General features: G+C 42.1%; 1 protein-coding gene across 1 annotated transcript in view; it reads right to left on the reverse strand.

Moving 5' to 3' along the window:
- Nucleotides 1-19,539, reverse strand: part of USP12 (ubiquitin specific peptidase 12) — a 55,445-nt gene that overhangs the window by 13,410 nt on the left and 22,496 nt on the right. Inside the window, exons 2-3 of the mRNA XM_073662466.1 lie at nt 12,214-12,294; nt 4,720-4,933 (exon numbers count right to left, since the gene is read on the reverse strand). Of these exons, the coding sequence (XP_073518567.1) occupies nt 4,720-4,933; nt 12,214-12,294 (295 nt within the window). The remainder of the gene's footprint in view (nt 1-4,719; nt 4,934-12,213; nt 12,295-19,539) is intronic.

The raw sequence follows: 19,539 nt of genomic DNA on the forward strand, positions 1-19,539 counted from the left end.
AGCTTGCACTGAGCAGTGTGAGATCAGCAGGGAGGAGGGACACTGAGGAGCTGTCAGACGAGCTGGGTGGTGATGGAAGTAAACTTTCATGAAGGAATCTACAGTCATTTTGACATTCCCAAGTTAATAAATCTCAGACATGATGAGGCTGATGTATTAACTCAACTACACAGCTTGTATTGGGAGACCTGGAGACAGATTAGCCTTAACCTCTTCCCGACACAGGATGCTCTAGTTACTGCGGCTCAGGAGAAAGCGCCACACATGGCCGTTAAAGGGAATCGGTCAGTAAATTTGTGCTATGTAATCTTTAGGCAGCATGAGGTAGAGGCTGAGACATAGATTTCAGTGATGTGTCACTTATTAGGCTGTGTGCTGTTTCAATACAATGAATTTTTTATCAGCAGGAGATTATCACTGCCCAGACTAGCTGCCCATATGCATCCTGGTCCAAATGTACCCCTAACACTGATTACAAGCTGTCTGAAGACCATGCACATACACAGCCTGATGTGGGCAGGGGCAGCTTTCCTAACTTGGCTACATCTAAAAACTGCTGCACCCAGTAATCTAAGTGATACATCGCTGGTATCAGCTTCTCTTTTCCCACATTATGCTGTTCCTAGATGAAGAAGCAAAAACCTGCTGACAGATTCCCTTGAACTGCAGTGACAGAAGTGATGTACTGATCACTGCTGTTAACTACTTGAATCCACTGCCATTTAATCTCAGGTTCAAGCTCCCTAAATAAAATAAAATAATATCATCAACAACTCTCTCAGACAGAAAAAAAAAAAGTATGGTGTATAATTTAAAAAAAAAATAATGTATTAATTTTTAGTTTTAAATAAACATATTTTAAACTAAAAATTATTAAATAAAACTAAAAATTCTTAAATATTAATAAAAAAAAAAAAAAAATCTATTATTTTTTTTTAACTAAAAATTAAAAAACAGAAGCCCTCATACGGTTATGTTAATGAAAAAAAAATCTGCTCTTTTAACCCTTTTCTGACGTCGAGCATAATAGTACGCCCCACGTCAGATCCCCCTGTTTGGTGCAGGCTCAGGCACTGAGCCCGCACCTTTCCAGGCACACGACAGTTGATCTATACAGCTGACACGTGCCTGCAACAGCCCCAGGTGGAATCGTGATCCACCTGCGGCTGTTAACTGTTTAAATGCTGCTGTCAATCTCATTTACCTCGCACTTCTGGGAAGTGTGTAACTGGCCCCGCCCATCGACGACCCCGTCACATGATCGTGGGTCAAAGATGGGTTGACATGACAACCCGGGGTCTACAGAAGACCCCTGTGGTTGTCATTGCCAGATAGCTATGAGGACCGCCCAGTGGTTGGCGCTCATATCAAGTGAGCAAATCTGCTACATAGAGGTGATCTGCTCATCGCCTGTATGTAGCAGAGGCGATCAGACAACTGTAGCTTCTAGTCTCCTATGGACACTACTGAAGCAAGCAGAAAGTGTAAAAAAATGTTTTTAAAATAAAATAAAAATATATATAAAAAAACTTGAAATCACTCCCCCTTTCGCCCTATTCAAAATAAAAACGTAAAAAAAAAACACACATGCACATATTTAGTATCGCCACGTTCAGAATCGCCCGCTCTATCAATATATAAAAAAAAAAATTTTGGTCGCCACAACATTGCAGTAAAATGCAATAACGGGTGATCAAAACATCGTATCTACCTCAAAATGGTATCAATAAAAACTTCAGCTCAGCGTGCAAAAAATAAGCCTTCACCCAGCCCCAGATCCCGAAAAGTGGAGACGCTACGAGTCTCGGGAAAATGGCAACTTTTTTTTTTATTTATTTTTTTAAGCAAACTTTGGATTTTTCTTTTTACTTTGCACTTTCTTTGCAATTTCACTGCACTTGGAATTTTTTTCCCCGTTTTCCTGTACACAATATGGTAAAACCAGTGATGTCGTTCAAAAGTACAACTTGTACCGCAAAAAATAAGCCCTCACGTGGCCATATTGACAGAAAAATAAAAAAGTTACGGCTTTGGGAAGAAGGGGAGCAATAAAAAAAAAACAAAATGCGTGAAGGGGTTAAAGGGGGGGGGGGGGGCAAGTACAAACGGATAATCGCCAGACATGTTGAGGTGAATAGACTCGCAGCACGATATCCTATTCTGACTATTAAAAAGTCACTGACACCTGAGAGTCCATGTGAGCAGGTTTTTAAACCAGTCAAAATGATTCAGGGTCTGTGGGGGAATTCAGCCTAAACTCAGGCTGTATATAAAGGAACCTGATCCCAAAGACAATACCTCTGAGCAGACAGAAGAAACGCTGCACAGACGAAGGCATCGCACTCCGACCGTGATCTGCGCCACCGAAATCTTGTGTACAGAGCCAGAACATTCCCTGGCTCAGATGTAACGACGTGGGGTGGGTATGTCGCACATAGCGGGTACCAGCTCTTACTAATCCCGGCATTAAGAAGAGTTTAACACCTTAGATCAGCGCTTCTCAATCTGGGGGGTGAAGCTCATCAACTGGTGAGGTGCAGGTCCCGGCCAGTGACCGGCATCAGCAGAGATCCAGAACAAGAACTGCACTGAATATTCAGCCGTGTATTATCAGTGCAGCTTCCAAGCTAAAAACGGCTTAAAGGGGTTTTCTGCTGTCAACTTGGGCAGAGCCGCTGAGCTCAGTTATTGCCTGCAGTGCTATCGACATCACAGCAGTGCTGCAGACTATAACAGATATCGGGAGCAGTGATGGAGACTCCGTGTTGGACCTGGGGAGGGCGAGTAATGCGCAGCTTGTGGTTGTTTTTTTTTTTAATTTAAAAAACAAACTACAGACGGGGACAGATATCTTCTGAGATCAGAAAACCCCTTTAAGTGGTGGCATCATGGTCAGAGGACTACAGGTCCTGCACCCAGCGGAAGTCAAGAGGCTTCATAACTGCAAGAGAGGCAAAAGAGGAGCGTTCACTGAGCTGAACAGATGTGCAGGACAGAAAAGCACCGTGAGCTACGATTACACTGATAATCAGCACAAAGTTGTAGCTTCAGCAAAATGCAACAGATTCCGCTTACACCAGCATTATCAGCATGTACATTACATTACAATAGCCGAGAATGATAAAATAAGGTCAGACAATCGGTAGATGGATCACATCCCGGGCACTGCTCCCATCTCTGCTCTATATTTTCTCAAGACATATTGAGATGCAAAAAAGGGGTCACCCGCTCGTATGGATAGAGATTACAGGGCCGTACAACACAAAGCCATAATACTACGGATATAAGAGCACATCCCACAACACTGGTGAACAGCCCTAATATCCAAGTCATGGTAACACCACCAGGCATACTTAACCAAAAACAATGCACACAAAAAAAAAATCTCAGCATTCCTGTATTTCCTTTATCCTCCCATTTTTGTTTGATAAAATTTTGTTTCATATTAAAATTAAACCTGAAATATATAAAGAGAGGCTCTAGAAAACAACTGGCTGCAGCAGAAGCCTCTCCCCTCTCCGCAGTAGGGCAAACTGATCCGCAGGAGCCTAACCGCTTCCCGACACTACGTACTGGAAAGTCATATGTCAGTGCCCCGTCTGTGATGAAAGCTCTCAGCTTTATCATATCAATTTCTAGATCTAGCCAACGTTTGTGCAGAGGCAAAAATTGTCTCTATTAGCAGACTAAGAGTGCTCGGTGCCGGCCAGCGGCATAGCCACGTTGCTGGTTAGATCTTGTGGAGCACAACGCTCCCGGCAGCCAGGGACTAGAGAGACCGAGCGGTGTGCTCCTGAAAACAGATTAAAGCACTATGTACAAGGAATACATACTATCCATTTGTGATCGTTGGATGTCAGACCTCTCAAAGCCCCCTATTTGTCACGGGTGTGTCAGGTTTGACAGACAGTCATTCTGGATCCGACTGTAGAAGGTCACTGCGCTTGGCCTTGCAGACAGCTTCTTGATCCTTTCCTCATCCCTCCCTCTCTAGGACCCAGCGGTGATCTCCACCTTCTGCTGCTAATTGACACACCCTTGCTGGATCTTTAAATACACTCAGTTTCTCCATAGAGTTGCTGGTAATAGAGTTAATTCCTCTGTTCAGGTTTGGAGTTCTAGCAGTCGGCTAGATTCTCCTTGGAGTTCCTTTGTGGATTGTAGTCGTGATCTCTCTGGTGTCTTCTCAAAGCTAAGTGCATCCCCTTGTCTGTTTCCCTTGTTTGCCTTTAGTTGCAGTGGGGCTGACTACTGCGCACACCTCCCGCTCCCTACCTAGGGCCTATCGCTAGGGTCAGCCAGGGCTAAGGTATCCTGCTCGGCGATAGGTGCGGAACTTATTTAGGGACGATAAGGGAGTCAGGGTCTTAGATCTGCCTAGGGGTCCCCACTCCCCCTTTCCCTAGTTGCTGGGCTTTTCCCCCCTTTTCCGGTTGTCATATGCTGGGTTCTTCCTATACCTAGCATGATACTACTGTTCAGCTACAGTAGTATTACCAGGTGCAGCGGTCATACAGTGGGGCTGCGGTACCTGGACCACAAATGCAGAAGCTGTAGTACTCGCCTGCACGGCGGGGGCTACACCTTTCTTCTAGTCTGATTACACGCTCATGGTCTGTCCTAACAATACCCCAAAGCTTCAGGTTTCTGTCGGTTCGACAGTTTAATATACGAGACAAAAACAATGGTAAATAAAAGAAGAAGATGAGCAATAGTTACCATTTTCTTTCCGTAACCGGGTAATAAACTTCTTTGGAGGAATAACTCCGACTTTTTTCTTTTGCGTGGCTATGCTGTGGAAGAGGTCAGCGAGGCAGGTAAGGAGATTCTCCTTCTTTCTGGGTTGGCTTTTGTAGGCGAGAACTTTTTCTCGAAAAGGGCGGCAAAAATAAAGTGCCTGCAGGACAGAGTTGCAGTAGCAGGTATTCCCGAACTGAGGATGGAAAAGAGAAAAGAGGTTACCACATGTGGGCTACTAAAAGTCCACCGGAGGCGTGGATTAAAGGGATTTTATAAACTCAGAGGGGTTGTCCATTGAATTATTATTATTTTTTTTTTTAAAAAAGCTCAAACTTTTTTGATTCCTGGACAACCTCTTTCAAGCTCAAAAATTAGTAAGTAAGTAAAAGTGCATGGCTGCAGAATCACACTACAAAGTCTGTTACCATGGAGACGCAAAGCTCTGCATACAGGCTGCAGTAACAAAAAAGGCATTTTTTCATCACAACTATTTCCCAAGTCGCTGTATTCTCATTTTAGATGCATTGGGACAACAAAAAGTTGAGAAAAGTGTGCATAACCTTCACCGTCTGTTCTGTAACATGCTCTAAATCACATGCAGATTTTTCTCTAAGATTTGTGAGATGCTTTGCCTACCAAATTCCGACTGATAACATTTCTGTAACCCAATCTGGTGGGAAGGAAAAAGCTTTCCCCATCACTGCTCCGGATCCCATGTCTATTAGCTTGGTTTTGGTTGGAAAAAAAAAAGTTTTCTTCTGTTAATATTAATAGTGATTGACTTTTTTTTTTACTATTTTTGAATGTAATTGGAATGTTCCGTTCTCCCATCATTGTTAAAACTCAAACATTTAAAGTAAAAAATTATAATTATTATATTGGATTGATTATATAATTGAGTAGGTGAGATAAGGTTAAAAAAAAAACAATAGAAAAAAAAGAAAAGAAGAAGAAGAAAAGAAAAAAAAGGCAGCTAAAAGAAAAAGCAGCAATTGTGATTTTAATGTGATGTATTTGAGGATAAAGAGGATTAGAAATAAAGCGAGCAGTAAACAGAGTCATGAGGTATAATGGTAGTTTCTATGTCAACTAGAGATCAGTCGCTCGTATAGGAGCCAGCATTGCCGCCTTGTAGACTTCTGGGAACAATACAACCAGGGGGCAACAACTGCATGGAAGTCCTATGATCAGCCTTACAGAGAAATTAATAGAAAATACTAAAGTTCTGGACAATGGCAGATGAGATAGTGTGGAGGAAACGTGGATGACATACGTGTGGACATCTCTGGGAATCAAATAAGCAGCATATGAAGGGTTAGAGAATGATGGATGAAAAGAGGAAAGCATGAAAGAAACTCTGAATGCAAAAGTATCAGTGGAGATTATGGTCTCGGCACACTTCCCTTCCAATCACATGCACGCTTGGCTCGCCGGGTAAGGAGGAGGTTGCACATGGCACTGTGAAAATACAGTTAAACCCACCAACCATCTGATGAGTAAAAGGGTCTCCTAACTATCCCCCAACAGATGTTCACTAGCACCGAACATCCCAGACACACTCTCCGGACTTCTTACAGGGTGCCCAGAATCTCTGGACAGCACCACTTTGCACCGAATCAGCATTAACATGATGGCGATCCTGCTGGATCTTGTGGTAGAGCTCCCTACAACCCTCCATTTTTTTGGCTGCTGTGAGCTTACGGCCTACAAGGAGTCGGCGCCCCAGCAGTGATGTCACTACATTGCGCTGGTTAGGTTGGAGACCTGTATATGTGGTTTAGAAGAGCACTAGTGCTGTGATCATTGGGAAATTAGGATTAGGCAAAGGCGTACAGTATATGGTGGAGGGGAGCACAAGTGTGGGATTACTACTTTTCAAACTGGGCATTATTACTGTTATGTGAGAGGCACTCGGGGCATTATAAACGTCACTTTTAACGGGGCACTTTTTATGGTCTTGGGGCATAATCGGGGCCTTATTACTTATTGGGGAGCATGCACGGCGTATTATTACTTAGCGGGAACACAAAGAGGGCACCATTACTGTTAAGATCACGGTTATTGTTTGTGGCACTATTAGCGCCGGTTTGGCTCATTTATTTTAGGGGCAATATCTAATCAGGCATTATTGTTTATGTAGCATTATTTTGGAGAAGTAATGACAATCAACAATCACAAAATTAGGGGAAGCAGCCGGATGGAAAGTTTGTGTAGACTGGGAAAAGGTGGGGCTGCTGCTGAAAATGCAAAAAGTGTCTGTGTGGCAAACTCTGCAGACACAAGATCTTCCAAGAGGTTCGGGCCAGATGGAATAGACGGCAAAAGAGGGCAACTCATCACAAAAAGATAATTAACCTGTAAGCCACTGGATTTAAAGGGTTTGTCCACTACTAGGACAACTCCTTCTCGATATGAATGTTTGGCGCCGATTCAATAAAAACTCTTATACTCCCCTCCAATGCCGTTCCAGCGGTGTCAACACTCGCTTTCTCGGGACTCTAGTGCGGTTCTTATGACACGTGAGCCCTGCGCACAATCAGTTGATCATCAATAGGAAGCCAGAGCTGCGGCTGATCTCTGACTTCCTCTAGATGTTCGATTTGTCCGAAGGCAGAGACAGCGACGCCAGCGCTGATTGGGTGCTGGGCTCACGTGTCATAACCGGAACAGTGCCGACACAGGAGGCAAGTATAAGTGTTTTTATTGGCACCAAACATTCAGATCAAAAAAACATAAAAGTGACCACAGGTAAAGATGTTGTCCACTACTAGGACAACCCCTTAACCTGTAGTCACTTTTATGATAACCAGAACTGGTTTCTACAGATAAATAGTGACTAAATGGTGGCAATATTAGTCTTATAGGGTTCTTTTTATTTTGTTTGGTAGTATAATGCAGTCATTATGTAGTGGTACAGAGGTAGTGCTGGTTATATTGGCCTTAGACCATGCAAACTTGGACTAGACAATTGCACAATGCACCAGATTAATCACAGTGGTCCACGCGGTTAGATAACTCGGGCAAATCTTTAGACTGTCGACTCTAATCTTATCCTGCACAACTTGTGACTTGAGAGATACCATGGTAGGGTGGATTTATGATATGCGCTGTGGTTTTTGTGGTTGTCCTTACTTGGATAAAACCCAATTGCGCTTTATTATTTAAGAACTCGTGACTTGACTCACTTTGTGCCAAAAATGTGTGGGATGATTTTGGGGCATAGTGTTGCACATTAGGCCATGGTCCCTTTACGGTGAGGTGCCGGCCTATAGTCTGATAAGTTATTAACAGTGTCTAAAACCTAATAAATATGGAGCAAGTCATAAAAAAAGATTTTTGGAGCAAATTGTGCCAGAATTCTAGCGTGTTTCGCTTGATAAATCTGCCCCAGTGTGCTTTGTTTAGTAGAAGTATTATTTATTCGGTAATGGTCATGGTGTGGCGGTACTATTTGGGCTTACTATAGTGGTAGTAGTAAAGTGTTCATGATAATATACAGGTATAATACTTATAAAAATAAAAAATAATGGGGGCATATCAGGAGACATACCTCTTGAGGCTTGTGCCCCTGATGTTGAAGGACCCTAGTAATACCCCTGGCTTAACGTAAATAGGTCTAATGACTGGAGATAAAACCACAAAGTCAGAACGGCCATCACACAGCTGGTACACATCTATCTAAAAACGGGGCTTCATCCAGGATAGAAATCTGACAATCCATTAATTTATACAGCAGATCCGAAAATTACAGAGAAAGTGAACTTGGCAACTTTCATAGCTGCCATACAAGTGAACAGGGCCAGTCCTTAACGTTAAAGGGCGATAATACTGGAATGGTCTATGAACACCACCATGACTTTAGACCACCACTTCCCTACGTGGAGTATAAAGACAATGAAGCAGCCATGAAGAATAGGTCAGCATTCAGAGAAGTAGGCCCAAAATGTTCATATCTGCAGTAGGAGGAGGAAAAAAAACATGCCGTAATGATTCATGACATCTTTTAATCAGTCTGACACCGTGAAATTCATTGGGGGATCTGACAGCTTCGAATGATTATACTTTTCCATGGAACGCCAGAAAATATGTCAAATTCACCTGTCGGAGTAAAAGGTCTTCTAAAACAAAAGCCCAAATAAAATCTTGATACTATAACAAATCCCTATTCAGTTCTCCCTGCACGTTACATTCAAGTTTTTGGTGATGGGAGGAAGCACCAGATTATAAAACTTTAGAGATCATCCAATGCCGGATTAAAGGCATTTTGCAGAATAGGAAAGGCTGAGAGGTTCCTTTATAAAAGGTCTGCAATCCCTATACACAGCTGTTAGCGCTGCAGAGATCCGCCGGCGTCCAGCTGTCATGCTTTCCTTATATAAACGGGAAAAAAAAAAAAAGAAAATTTATATAAAGCATCAGCTGCTGAATTAATGTGGAATTTACAGAAATAAAAAGTTTATTACCTGGGAAATGCGCCATCATTTGTGGAAGCCTGAACTATAATAACTACCACAATATCTTTTTATAACACGACTTTTCTCCCCCACAAATAAAAAGTGGGGAAGACCATAGACAGATTTCTCTGGTATTTCTGGGAAGTCTTCTATTTATGGAGCATTTTTAGGACGTTCCATCGTATTTACACAGCAGTAGGAGAGTCCTGACTACGGAGGCTTTGTAGTCAGAGCGGAGCTCATAAAACATCTACGGCCGAGGATAGAAATACTACTACAAAAATACTAGGAAAAATAAATAGAAACATATAACTAGTAAACTCTGCTACTACACTAAATATTACTGACTATTAATTTTTTATTTACTGACTAGTAGTTTTTTGCTGTTCAGTTCTCTGAGGCAGCAGGACGAGGAAAGTCTTTACTTCTCTGGCAGACACATCGTGCAAGTCACTAGGTCTCGGGACACCTTACACGTATGTTGTGGGACTTGGTACATGCAGAGCATGGCAGACGGAGCAGTGAAAATTGGCTTTGTCCTGCTGCCACGGAAGAAAGGACTGGAGGCCACACAAGGACAGTACGGATCTTTTTTTTCTCAACACTAGTGACTAGAATAAAGTATTTTCTCATCAGCAGAAGTGTTTTATTCATGCATACTTGAAATACTAAAAGGGTTCTTTACAGTTAGAGCAGTGAGACAGAGAAATGCCCGGCCGCAAAATAATGGCACACACTATACTGCCATTTAAAAATTGGGCTGGATGCTTTTCTTACAAAAAAATAGCATTGAGGGTTATAAATAATCTAGCGATAGAGATAACATTTTGATTTGGTTTTCGACTATAAACTTTGTCCTTGAGTACTCCCCAAAAGAAAAAATCCATTGGGGTCAAGTCTGGTGAAGGTGCCAGCCAATCAAGTGGGCCTCTTCGGCCAATCCATTTATTAGGAAATGTTTCATCAAGATACTCGTGGACTACTCTTGAATAATGTGGAGGGGCCCCATCTTGTGGGAAATAAAGGTTATTTGAATTAGGCTGTTGCTGTAACTGGGGAACAACTTGATTCATTAGAATTTCGAGATACTTATCTCCTGAGACTGTTCCATCAAAAAATATTGGTCCTAAAACACCAAAACTTGAAATACCACCCCAAACATTGACACCAGACTCATTTAGTAGTTGCTCTAATGTTAAATGCATGTTCTCATTATACCAGTAAATACAATTATGTCTGTTAATATGGCCGGATAATGTGAAAGAAGCTTCATCACTCCACATAATATTATCTAAAATTACTGGATTTTGTTTGATAAATCTCCCACTTCATAACCTTATTACACTTGAATGAATTATACAACCCCTGGCAAAAATTATGGAATCACCGGGCTCGGAGGATGTTCATTCAGTTGTTTAATGTTGTTGAAAAAAAGCAGATCACAGACATGGCACAAAACTAAAGTCATTTCAAATGGCAACTTTAGGGCTTTAAGAAACACTAAAAGAAATCAAGATTAAAAATGTGGTACTCAGTAAGGGTAATTTTTTTTCAGACCAAGCAGAGGGAAAAAATTATGGAATCATGAAAAACAAACACACAAAAGAACACTCCAATACATCACTAGTATTTTGTTGCCCGCTATTAAAGCTCATGAATATTCACTACAACCCACTCCCATGGGTTGTAGTGAATATCCATGGTCTTTAATAGCAGGCACACTGACCACAGAGCAGCAGCAGGAGCCGCGCTGCGGTATAGTGTGCCGGCTATTGAACAGACTGAATGGTCACTGCTCCCAACGCACAGAGTCCCAGCGTGGGGAGCAGTGACTATTCCAGCACAGCGTCTCACACTGTGTGAGGGCGCATGGCAGGGACGCAATGCGCCGCTCACACAGTGAGGGTGTCAGCAGCAGAGCGGGACAGCGCTGGAGGAGTAAGATCTTTTTTTTTTTTTTTTGTAGGCAGCATGATGGGGGCCCAGAGGGTGCCATGCATACCAGGATGGGGGCCCAGAGGGTGCCATGCATACCAGGATGGGGGCCCAGAGGGTGCCATGCATACCAGGATGGGGGCCCAGAGGGTGCCATGCATACCAGGATGGGGGCCCAGAGGGTGCCATGCATACCAGGATGGGGGCCCAGAGGGTGCCATGCATACCAGGATGGGGGCCCAGAGGGTGCCATGCATACCAAGATTGGGGATTAAGGGGTGCCATGCATACCAGGATGGGGGATTAAGGGATGCCATGCACACCAGGATGGGATGGGGGCCACTTATACCAGGAAGGAGGGGCCATACATACCAGGATGGAGGATATTAACAGAATTGGGGGACATTACCCCAATACCAGTGTCAGCAGCAGACCCCCTTCCCCATAACAGTGCATCATGACCACATTTTTTGCTTAATTTTTTTTTTCCTATTTTCCTCTTTTAAAACATAGGTGCGTCTTATAGTCCATCTATGGATCCACGTAGGCAATAATATCAGAAGCAGCAAAACTGTGGACTTAAAACTTAACTTTTACTAGATAAGATTAAAATATAATCATTATTTAAGGCAAACAAATATATTTCCCACAATGTTGGTTTGCCTTAAATAATGATTATATTTTAATCTTATCTAGTAAAAGTTAAGTTTTAAGTCTACAGTTTTGCTGTTTCTGAGAGACGATTTACCCTGCTGGTCAGAGAAGGAACATAGGAGATGACAAGTAAATGGCTATGCAGATCTTAAAACAAATGGCATTTGAGATTACGTTTATGGATAATCTCCTCCCGTTGAGGACAGGATACAGGAAATTTTTGGAAAAATAAAAAATATCTAGTCTGATAAATCCCTGCTCCTTATTGATGTTTTGGGTGGAGGTACAATAAACAGATAGGTCGCTACAATTACTAAAAATGAATTAATATGGTACCTTTATAACGATAAAAAAATTTGATTGAACCTACATAGAGGCAAATCCAACTTTACAAAGTTCGGCGACAACACACAGAAAATTGGGCACTTACATTCACCAAGCCAAAATAATGTTCATTCACTGGAAACTGTTCCGGACCAATCTCTTTCTCTAAAGCCGAGGCATTGGCGCCCTAGAGAGGAGAGAAAGAGCGCGCCGTTAGAGAGGAGAACAGAAAATAATAAAGAAATACAAGCCATGAAAATAAAAAGCAGACATTCGATTTGCTTTGAATGACTGCTGAGACTTGTTCAGAAGAGCTGGGAAACGCTCCCTGGAAATGTTTTAAGAGTTCTTCTCTGGCAGGAGATGAATTAATTCAGCAAAGTAAAACAAAACGCTGATGGGGTCACGAATGAACACGGCTCCGGACGATTCCTTTGAACTCTTTGCTGTAGTCAACTGCTGTGCTGTCTAGACATATCCCGCAAATATGGTCGGACAAGCCGCTCCCAGAACCAGTCGCCTCACGCTGGGACTGGAGAACTCAAACAGGTTTTTTTTTTTTTCCGGAAAGTCAGCTAAAGATTATGTTACTATGTAAGAAAACTGCAACCTTCCTCGTTCTAGCAGTCAAACAATCCTGGACTCGCTGGAGAAGGATGATAAAATACCGGTCAATGATGGAGGACGATGATGTGATCTATAACGTCGGAAAAATCAGTATCCGCTAATCTTAGAGACTCCGTCGCACCCGTCGAATTTTGCAAGCCAAAGACGCTTCAGAAAAACGCCAGCGGTGACTTCACTAAAGAGTCTTTTATAGATATAAATTAGTGACCTAAAGACTGGAGCGGTCACAACTTTCAAAGACTGAAGTGGATGCAAGTAGTAACAGAAAAAACGGAATATAGGGACAAGTCTTTCCACATTGCAAAGTATTACATTCACTATTTTTTTTAGATCCATATATATATATATGTTTTTAATATTACACGCCTGAAAAAGAAGCAGTATGTCTATACCCTTTGGCTTTGTTCACATGCACTGTTTTTGCAGAGGTTTTTTTTTTCTGTAGTCAAAACCTATTTTCTTGTACATAAAAACAATGCGTTCAAAATGCAGGTTTTTCTATATGTATATTTTTTAATGCAGACTACATGTGTGATAAAGCTAGTTCTATTCACCAAAAAAACCAGCAAAACCTGTTTGCTGTGCTTTTTGCACTCAGTTGTATCTATGGGTGAGAACTAAAAAAACGCTGCAAGAATTGACACGCTGCAGTTCTCAAATTCAGAGAAAGTAAAAAAACAAAAAAAACAAACCACATTTCTGAAATCTTGGCTTTTGCTGGTACTGTAAATCTCAGATACTTGTTTGCAAAAAAAAAAACACTGCAGAAATGCTGCATGTGAACATGGCCTTTCAGATTTATGCAAGTTTTATCATTGTACTGTTAAGTGTACCTCTCATTTCAGCATAAGCCATCCTGTGTGGACATGAAAAACAAAATTTCTGGCCATGATACGTCACTGCATTTTTCATCAGTTTTTCCCTCTGCAGGCTCTGTCATTGCCAGTTGTCTCTGAGCTAGTGGGGCACTAGCTGCTATGATGTCTCCCGTAACCAGTACACAGAGGGGAGGAAATCCTGCTCCCCTATCTCTATAGAGCACATCTCCCAAAACAAGCCACAGCAAAACCTGGTCACTGCTGACCTGGTAAAAAATCCTCCTTAAAGTCCAAGATACATGGGTTATTAAAGGGTTAACTCAACAAATCTTTTCCAGGAGATCAACCTTAGGCAGGAAGGTAATGAGATCCCAGTGGAAACGACTTAATTACTATCTGCATGTTTATCGCTCCATAAACCAGAATATAACACTGCATGAAACCATGGATAACAGCCCAGAGAGAAAGCATTACAGGACAGTTTTATCTAAATAAGGCTTAAAGGGGTTTTCCCACGAGCAAAGTTAATTTTAATCAACAGATCTGTGAATGATAATAAGTTCCACAATTGGATGTTAAGAAAAAAAAAGTTCCTGTGCTGAGATAATCTTATAAATGTGCATACAAGTCAGGACAGCATGGGATCACAGCTGATTGTCTAAAAACAATGTTTTACCTGAAAGGCAGGGAAATGTTTTGCCTCCTATAAAGAATCAGCTGCTGTCCTGTCTGTATACTCTTTTGCTTCCTCCCCTGCCCAGGAGCTGTGGTATGATCAGACCATGTTCCTGTACGGTCAGACACAGCCATTACACAGTACACAGCAGGGGCACATTTATAAGATTATCTCAGCATAGGAACATTTTATTTAATCACATCCAATTGTGGAAATTATTATTATTCCAAGATCTATTGATTAAAATGAAATTTGTGGGAAAAGCTCTTTAAAAATAACTTTTCTTCAGGAGCGCACTGTTCCTGGCTACCTGCTTTTGCCATAGGGTAGCGATCTCCTGAAGACTGACAGCTCGGACCGGTGTGTCCAAAGTGGTGCCATGCAGCTAATAGAGGCAGCTTAGGCTAGTTGGATGCAGCCATCTAAGCCAGTTCAGACACAGAGCCCGCTAGCGAGCGCTGAACCTTGGGAACCAGCCGCTCTGAGTCATCAGGGTAGCCAGGAATCCAAGCAACAAGCTGTGCTGAAAACAGAGGTGATTTTTAAGGAGATTGAAAAGTTGCGCATTATCAATTTTAACCACATAAGTGTCAACCACTTTAAATATTCTAATATATTCCACCAAGGACAAGTTAGGAGTTTGTATGTTCTCCCCGTGTTTGTGTGGGTTTCCTCCGGGTTCTCCAGATTCCTCCCACACTCTAAAGACTGATAGGGAATGTAGATTGTGAGCCCCAATGGGGACAGCCATGATAATGTCTGTACAGCGCTGCGGAAAATGATGGCGCTATACAAGTATAGTAAAGAAGTTATAAGAGGTAGAAAAAAGTGGGTACAGCAAATAATTACAAGGGGTGCTATACAAATCTTACATGGGCTAGTATCAAGTCAGTAAATAGAGATGGTAAGGGTAAAAAGTGTGCACGCCGATTGTAAAAAATGAGAAATGTTCTTAAGGACAAAATGGCAAAACCAAAAACATCAACAGACAGAAAAAAACATAAAATAAAAAAAAAAAAAATATATATATATATATATATATAGAAAGACTTGAGGGGTTGGATATAATAGTCCAATGAATACCTCTTCAATGGGCAATGCTAATGTGATGATAGTATTACCCTGGTTTGGTGTAAATACCACATGACATAATATAATAAGAGATAGTATAAATACACAGTTCATAAAATATAAATACATATAAATGGAAAACACAGTGGGTAATAAACAATAATAGCAATTCGAAGCCAAAAATACCAGCCTATAAGGCAAGTCCAAGATGCCAGCCGTGGAGTAATATAGATACAATTACCAGGGTAAGTTAGGCATGTCTGAGAAAGCAGATCCGCACTCGTTTCGCTGCTTTCCAGCAGCTTCCCCAGGGAACATTATTTTTAATTCTGTCTCTGTTGATGTTTTGGTCTAGCCATATGTCCTTAAAAAAAATGTATAATTTTTTTTTTTTTTTTTACAATGGGTGCCCACCCTTTTTTCCCCTTATAATCTTTCTCTATTGTCTCTTTATAGTAAATATTTTACTCACCATTTTCAGAACAAAAAAACCCACTAGATCGCAATTTCTAGAGGCTGAAAAGGAGCATATTTCTAGTTTGCTGCCTGCAGAAGGAAGAGAGGACCTTCAATGACTGATATCTTCTGAAGCCTAGATTTGTGGTCTGTGTGAGTGATCACTGTTAGATCAGTAGATCCTCTTCAGACACTTGCAACTTGCCATTCAGTCTCTGAAATCTTGTCAGTTCCAGAATAACCTTGTTGTGCCAAGTTTAACATCTCGGAAAATCACTCACTTGTTCGAATATCTGAACCTGACTGACAACGTTACACAATATCATCATGTCTGGGGGAAAAAAAAAAAAGAGCGGAAACAAAGTAAAGTTAACTTTTATTTTTACATTTTTTAAGGGCTCAAAATTAAATAATGAATGCGGTGCAAGTCACAATTTTGTACATTTGTACTCTGGAAAACGGTGCAAAAGCAACCAAAAAAGAAAATCTGCCCCTTGGGAGTTCTAAACGGGTGGTCTCAGTGCAAACAGTTACTGACTGATGGGGACAGGCTTCAAGGAGCCACCAGCAGAAGATTGGACTGATCAACGAGGACGCTTCTTCACCATCAGCAGAGTTCTTACAAGACGGAGTAAGAGGAGGTAGAAAATGATCAGAATGAAGCCCCCGTCTCACATAGCGAGATCGCTAGCGAGATTGCTGCTGTGTCACGGTTTTGGTGACGCAACAGCGACCTCCCCAGCGATGTCGCTGTGTGTGACACTTTGCAGCGATCAGGCCCCTGCTGTGAGGTCGCTGATCGCTGCAAAGTGTCCTGGACCATTTTTTGGTCGTTGCCCTCCCGCTGGTCAGCACACATCGCTGTGTGTGACCAGCGGGAGCAGCGATCAGGCTGGTAACCATGGTAAACATCGGGTTACTAGGGGCACACGCGCACTTAGTAAAGTGAGCGGTAACCTCCCACTCACCGTAGCAGAGTGGTAACCATGATAAACAGCGGGTTACTAGGTGCGCGTGTGCCCCTAGTAACCCAATGTTTATCATGGTTACCAACCTGCTCCTGCTTCAGCAGGCTGGTAACCAGGAGCAGGACATTGTGGAAAGATTGTTTCCACGATGTCACTGCTCCCCTGATCGTTGGTGAGCCTGCCTGTTTGACAGCTCACCAGCGACCACATAGCGACGCAGCAACGATCCCTGACAGGTCGTATCGTTGTCGGGATCGCTGTAGCGTCGCTAAGTGTGACGGGGCCTTTAGTCCTCGTTCACACATTTAGTATTTGGTCAGTATTTTACATCAGTATTTGTAAGCCAAAACCAGGAGTGAAACAGTCAGAGGAAAAAGTATAATAGAGACACGTCACCACTTCTGTATTTATCACCCACTCCTGGTTTTGGCTTACACATACTGATGTAAAATACTGACCGAATACTGAATGTGGCCTAAGGCTTTTATCACATATCAGTATCTGTATGCCAAAAACAGGAGTGTCTCCAAACACAGAACAGGGGTACATCTTTCAATTACAACTTTCCTCTGGAAGTTCTACCTCTAGTTTTGGCATACAAATACTGATGAAAAATACCGATGTGTGACTAAGCCGAGAACAAGATTTCTTGTTTAATTTTAATTGTTCAATTAAGGGGTTTTCCCACGAACAAAAGTTCATTTTAATCAATAGATCTTGGAATAATAATAACTTCCACAATTGGATGTGTGTAAATAAAATGTCCCTGTGCTGAGAATATCTTATAAATGTGCCCCTGCTGTGTGCTGTGTAATGGCTGTGTCTGACCGTACAGGAACATGGTCTGATCATACCACAGCTCCTGGGCAGGGGAGGAAGCAAAAGAGTATACAGACAGGACAGCAGGGGGAATCACAGCGATTCTTTATTTGAGGCAAAACATTGTTTAAAAACAGGCAGGGAAAACCTCACAAAAAGAATCATTTACAATCCCCTGCTGTAATGTCTGTATACTCTTTTGCGTCCCCCACTGCCCAGGAGCTGTGGTATGATCAGACCATGTTCGTGTACGGTCAGACACAGCCATTACACAGTACACAGTAGGGCACATTTATAAGATTATCTCAGCACAGGAACATTTTATTTAAACACATCCAATTGTGGAACTTATTATCATTCCAAGGTCTATTCATTAAAATGAACTTTTGTTCAAGGGAAAACCCCATTAAGGATCACGAAAACCAGAAATGAATAACATTGCTTCTTGAATGGATGTTGAAGGGGGTGATTAATATATTAAGGTCTCGCTCACATGGCCATATTTTCCCTCATGCGAGAGAATCGGGCAGACTATGCTAATGAGACATTCGGCTCAAACTCTCATCTTAGTGTGATCCGATTCACTTGCATAAGAGAATAGGATCACAGGTGCGAAGAAGGAGAATGTGATTTCTCCATCTCCTCCATTGTCACATGTGAGTGTACATCGGACTGCACTCAGATGACAGAGGCCGATGTTTCACTCTCACCCATAAATTTGTATGGGTGCATGTGATCTGAATCGGCAAGAGGAAGAAAACAATTGCAGATCTGTACTGCCCTATAGTGCTATCCGATAAAACATTGGACACCACTCGGCTGTGTTATACGCTAGTGTGAGTGAGGCCTAACACAGAGAACTCGTTACAGAGGCAATGCATGGTATGGCTGTTTAGGAGACTGTCCTTATAATAATAAAAAAAATAAAAAAAGGGGGGGGGGGGGGATACCTTTCTGTATAGATCTGATATGCCAGTCATGTGACCAAGCCATATGTAGATCACATTTAGGGCGTGTCAGTGCGCATGCAGGAAGCAGTATGAGTAATGACACGCCCCCAGTGCACTTCCAAACTGATTTGCATTTGGCTTCTACACTAGATTTCTCATGACTGGCACATCAGATCTCTACAAAAATAAAAAAACATACATTTTATTGAAGGACAAGCACCTATAATGCACTACTTCCATATGTAAACTTGTGATGACAGGTTCCCTTTAGAGCACCACTCCAGCATAAATATTATTTTAATTTTACTGCTGGAGTGGTGCCACTAATCTACATTCCCTGCCCCTAGTATTATCCTCACCAGCCGCCATCTTCTTCTGTAGGTTGTGACCTGCTGGATCGCTCCAGTGTTTGTTGGGTGATCCCGGAGTCACAACTCATTGTAAGTCTATGAGATCCAGGACGAGGATCTCATAGACTTACACTGGGAGCCTGTGACTGTCACCTCTGACTTTCAGGCAGTCAGAAGTTGCGGCTACAAGAAGGCGGATCGGGACTGGAGCGGAGCCGGGAAGAACTGAAGACGGCGATGGGCGAGCATAATACTAGGATCAGGGAACTGGTTTGTGGCACCGCTCCAGTGCAGAAATAAAAATCGCTGGAGTGCTGATATAAAGCAAACACTACTGTCAGGGCGGTGGAGTCAGAGTCGGTATAAAATGGACCAACTCCGACTCCTAAAATATATAATAAATTGGGTACAGTAGTTCAATGCAGTTTGTGGGGAATATTTTTTCATAAGAATTTGGGAAAGTTATGAAATGTCCTATAAATGTCTGTGCTATTCCTGATCTAAGGGTCTAGACTTTTAGCTGAGATTAATCTGTGCTACAGTAAATGCATCACTTAAACATGAGCCATGTATGAGGGAGTCGGAGTCGGTGTCATGGAAATTGAGGAGTCGGAGGTTTGGCTTACCGACTCCACAGCCCTGTAATGCATTAGGAAAACTAAAGGTGAATTTACACTGCATGATTATTGGGAACGAT

The sequence above is a fragment of the Phyllobates terribilis genome, unplaced genomic scaffold (assembly GCF_046119375.1).
Source record: "Phyllobates terribilis strain yellow unplaced genomic scaffold, ASM4611937v1 Scaffold_2__4_contigs__length_985480577, whole genome shotgun sequence".
Classification (NCBI taxonomy): domain Eukaryota; kingdom Metazoa; phylum Chordata; class Amphibia; order Anura; family Dendrobatidae; genus Phyllobates; species Phyllobates terribilis.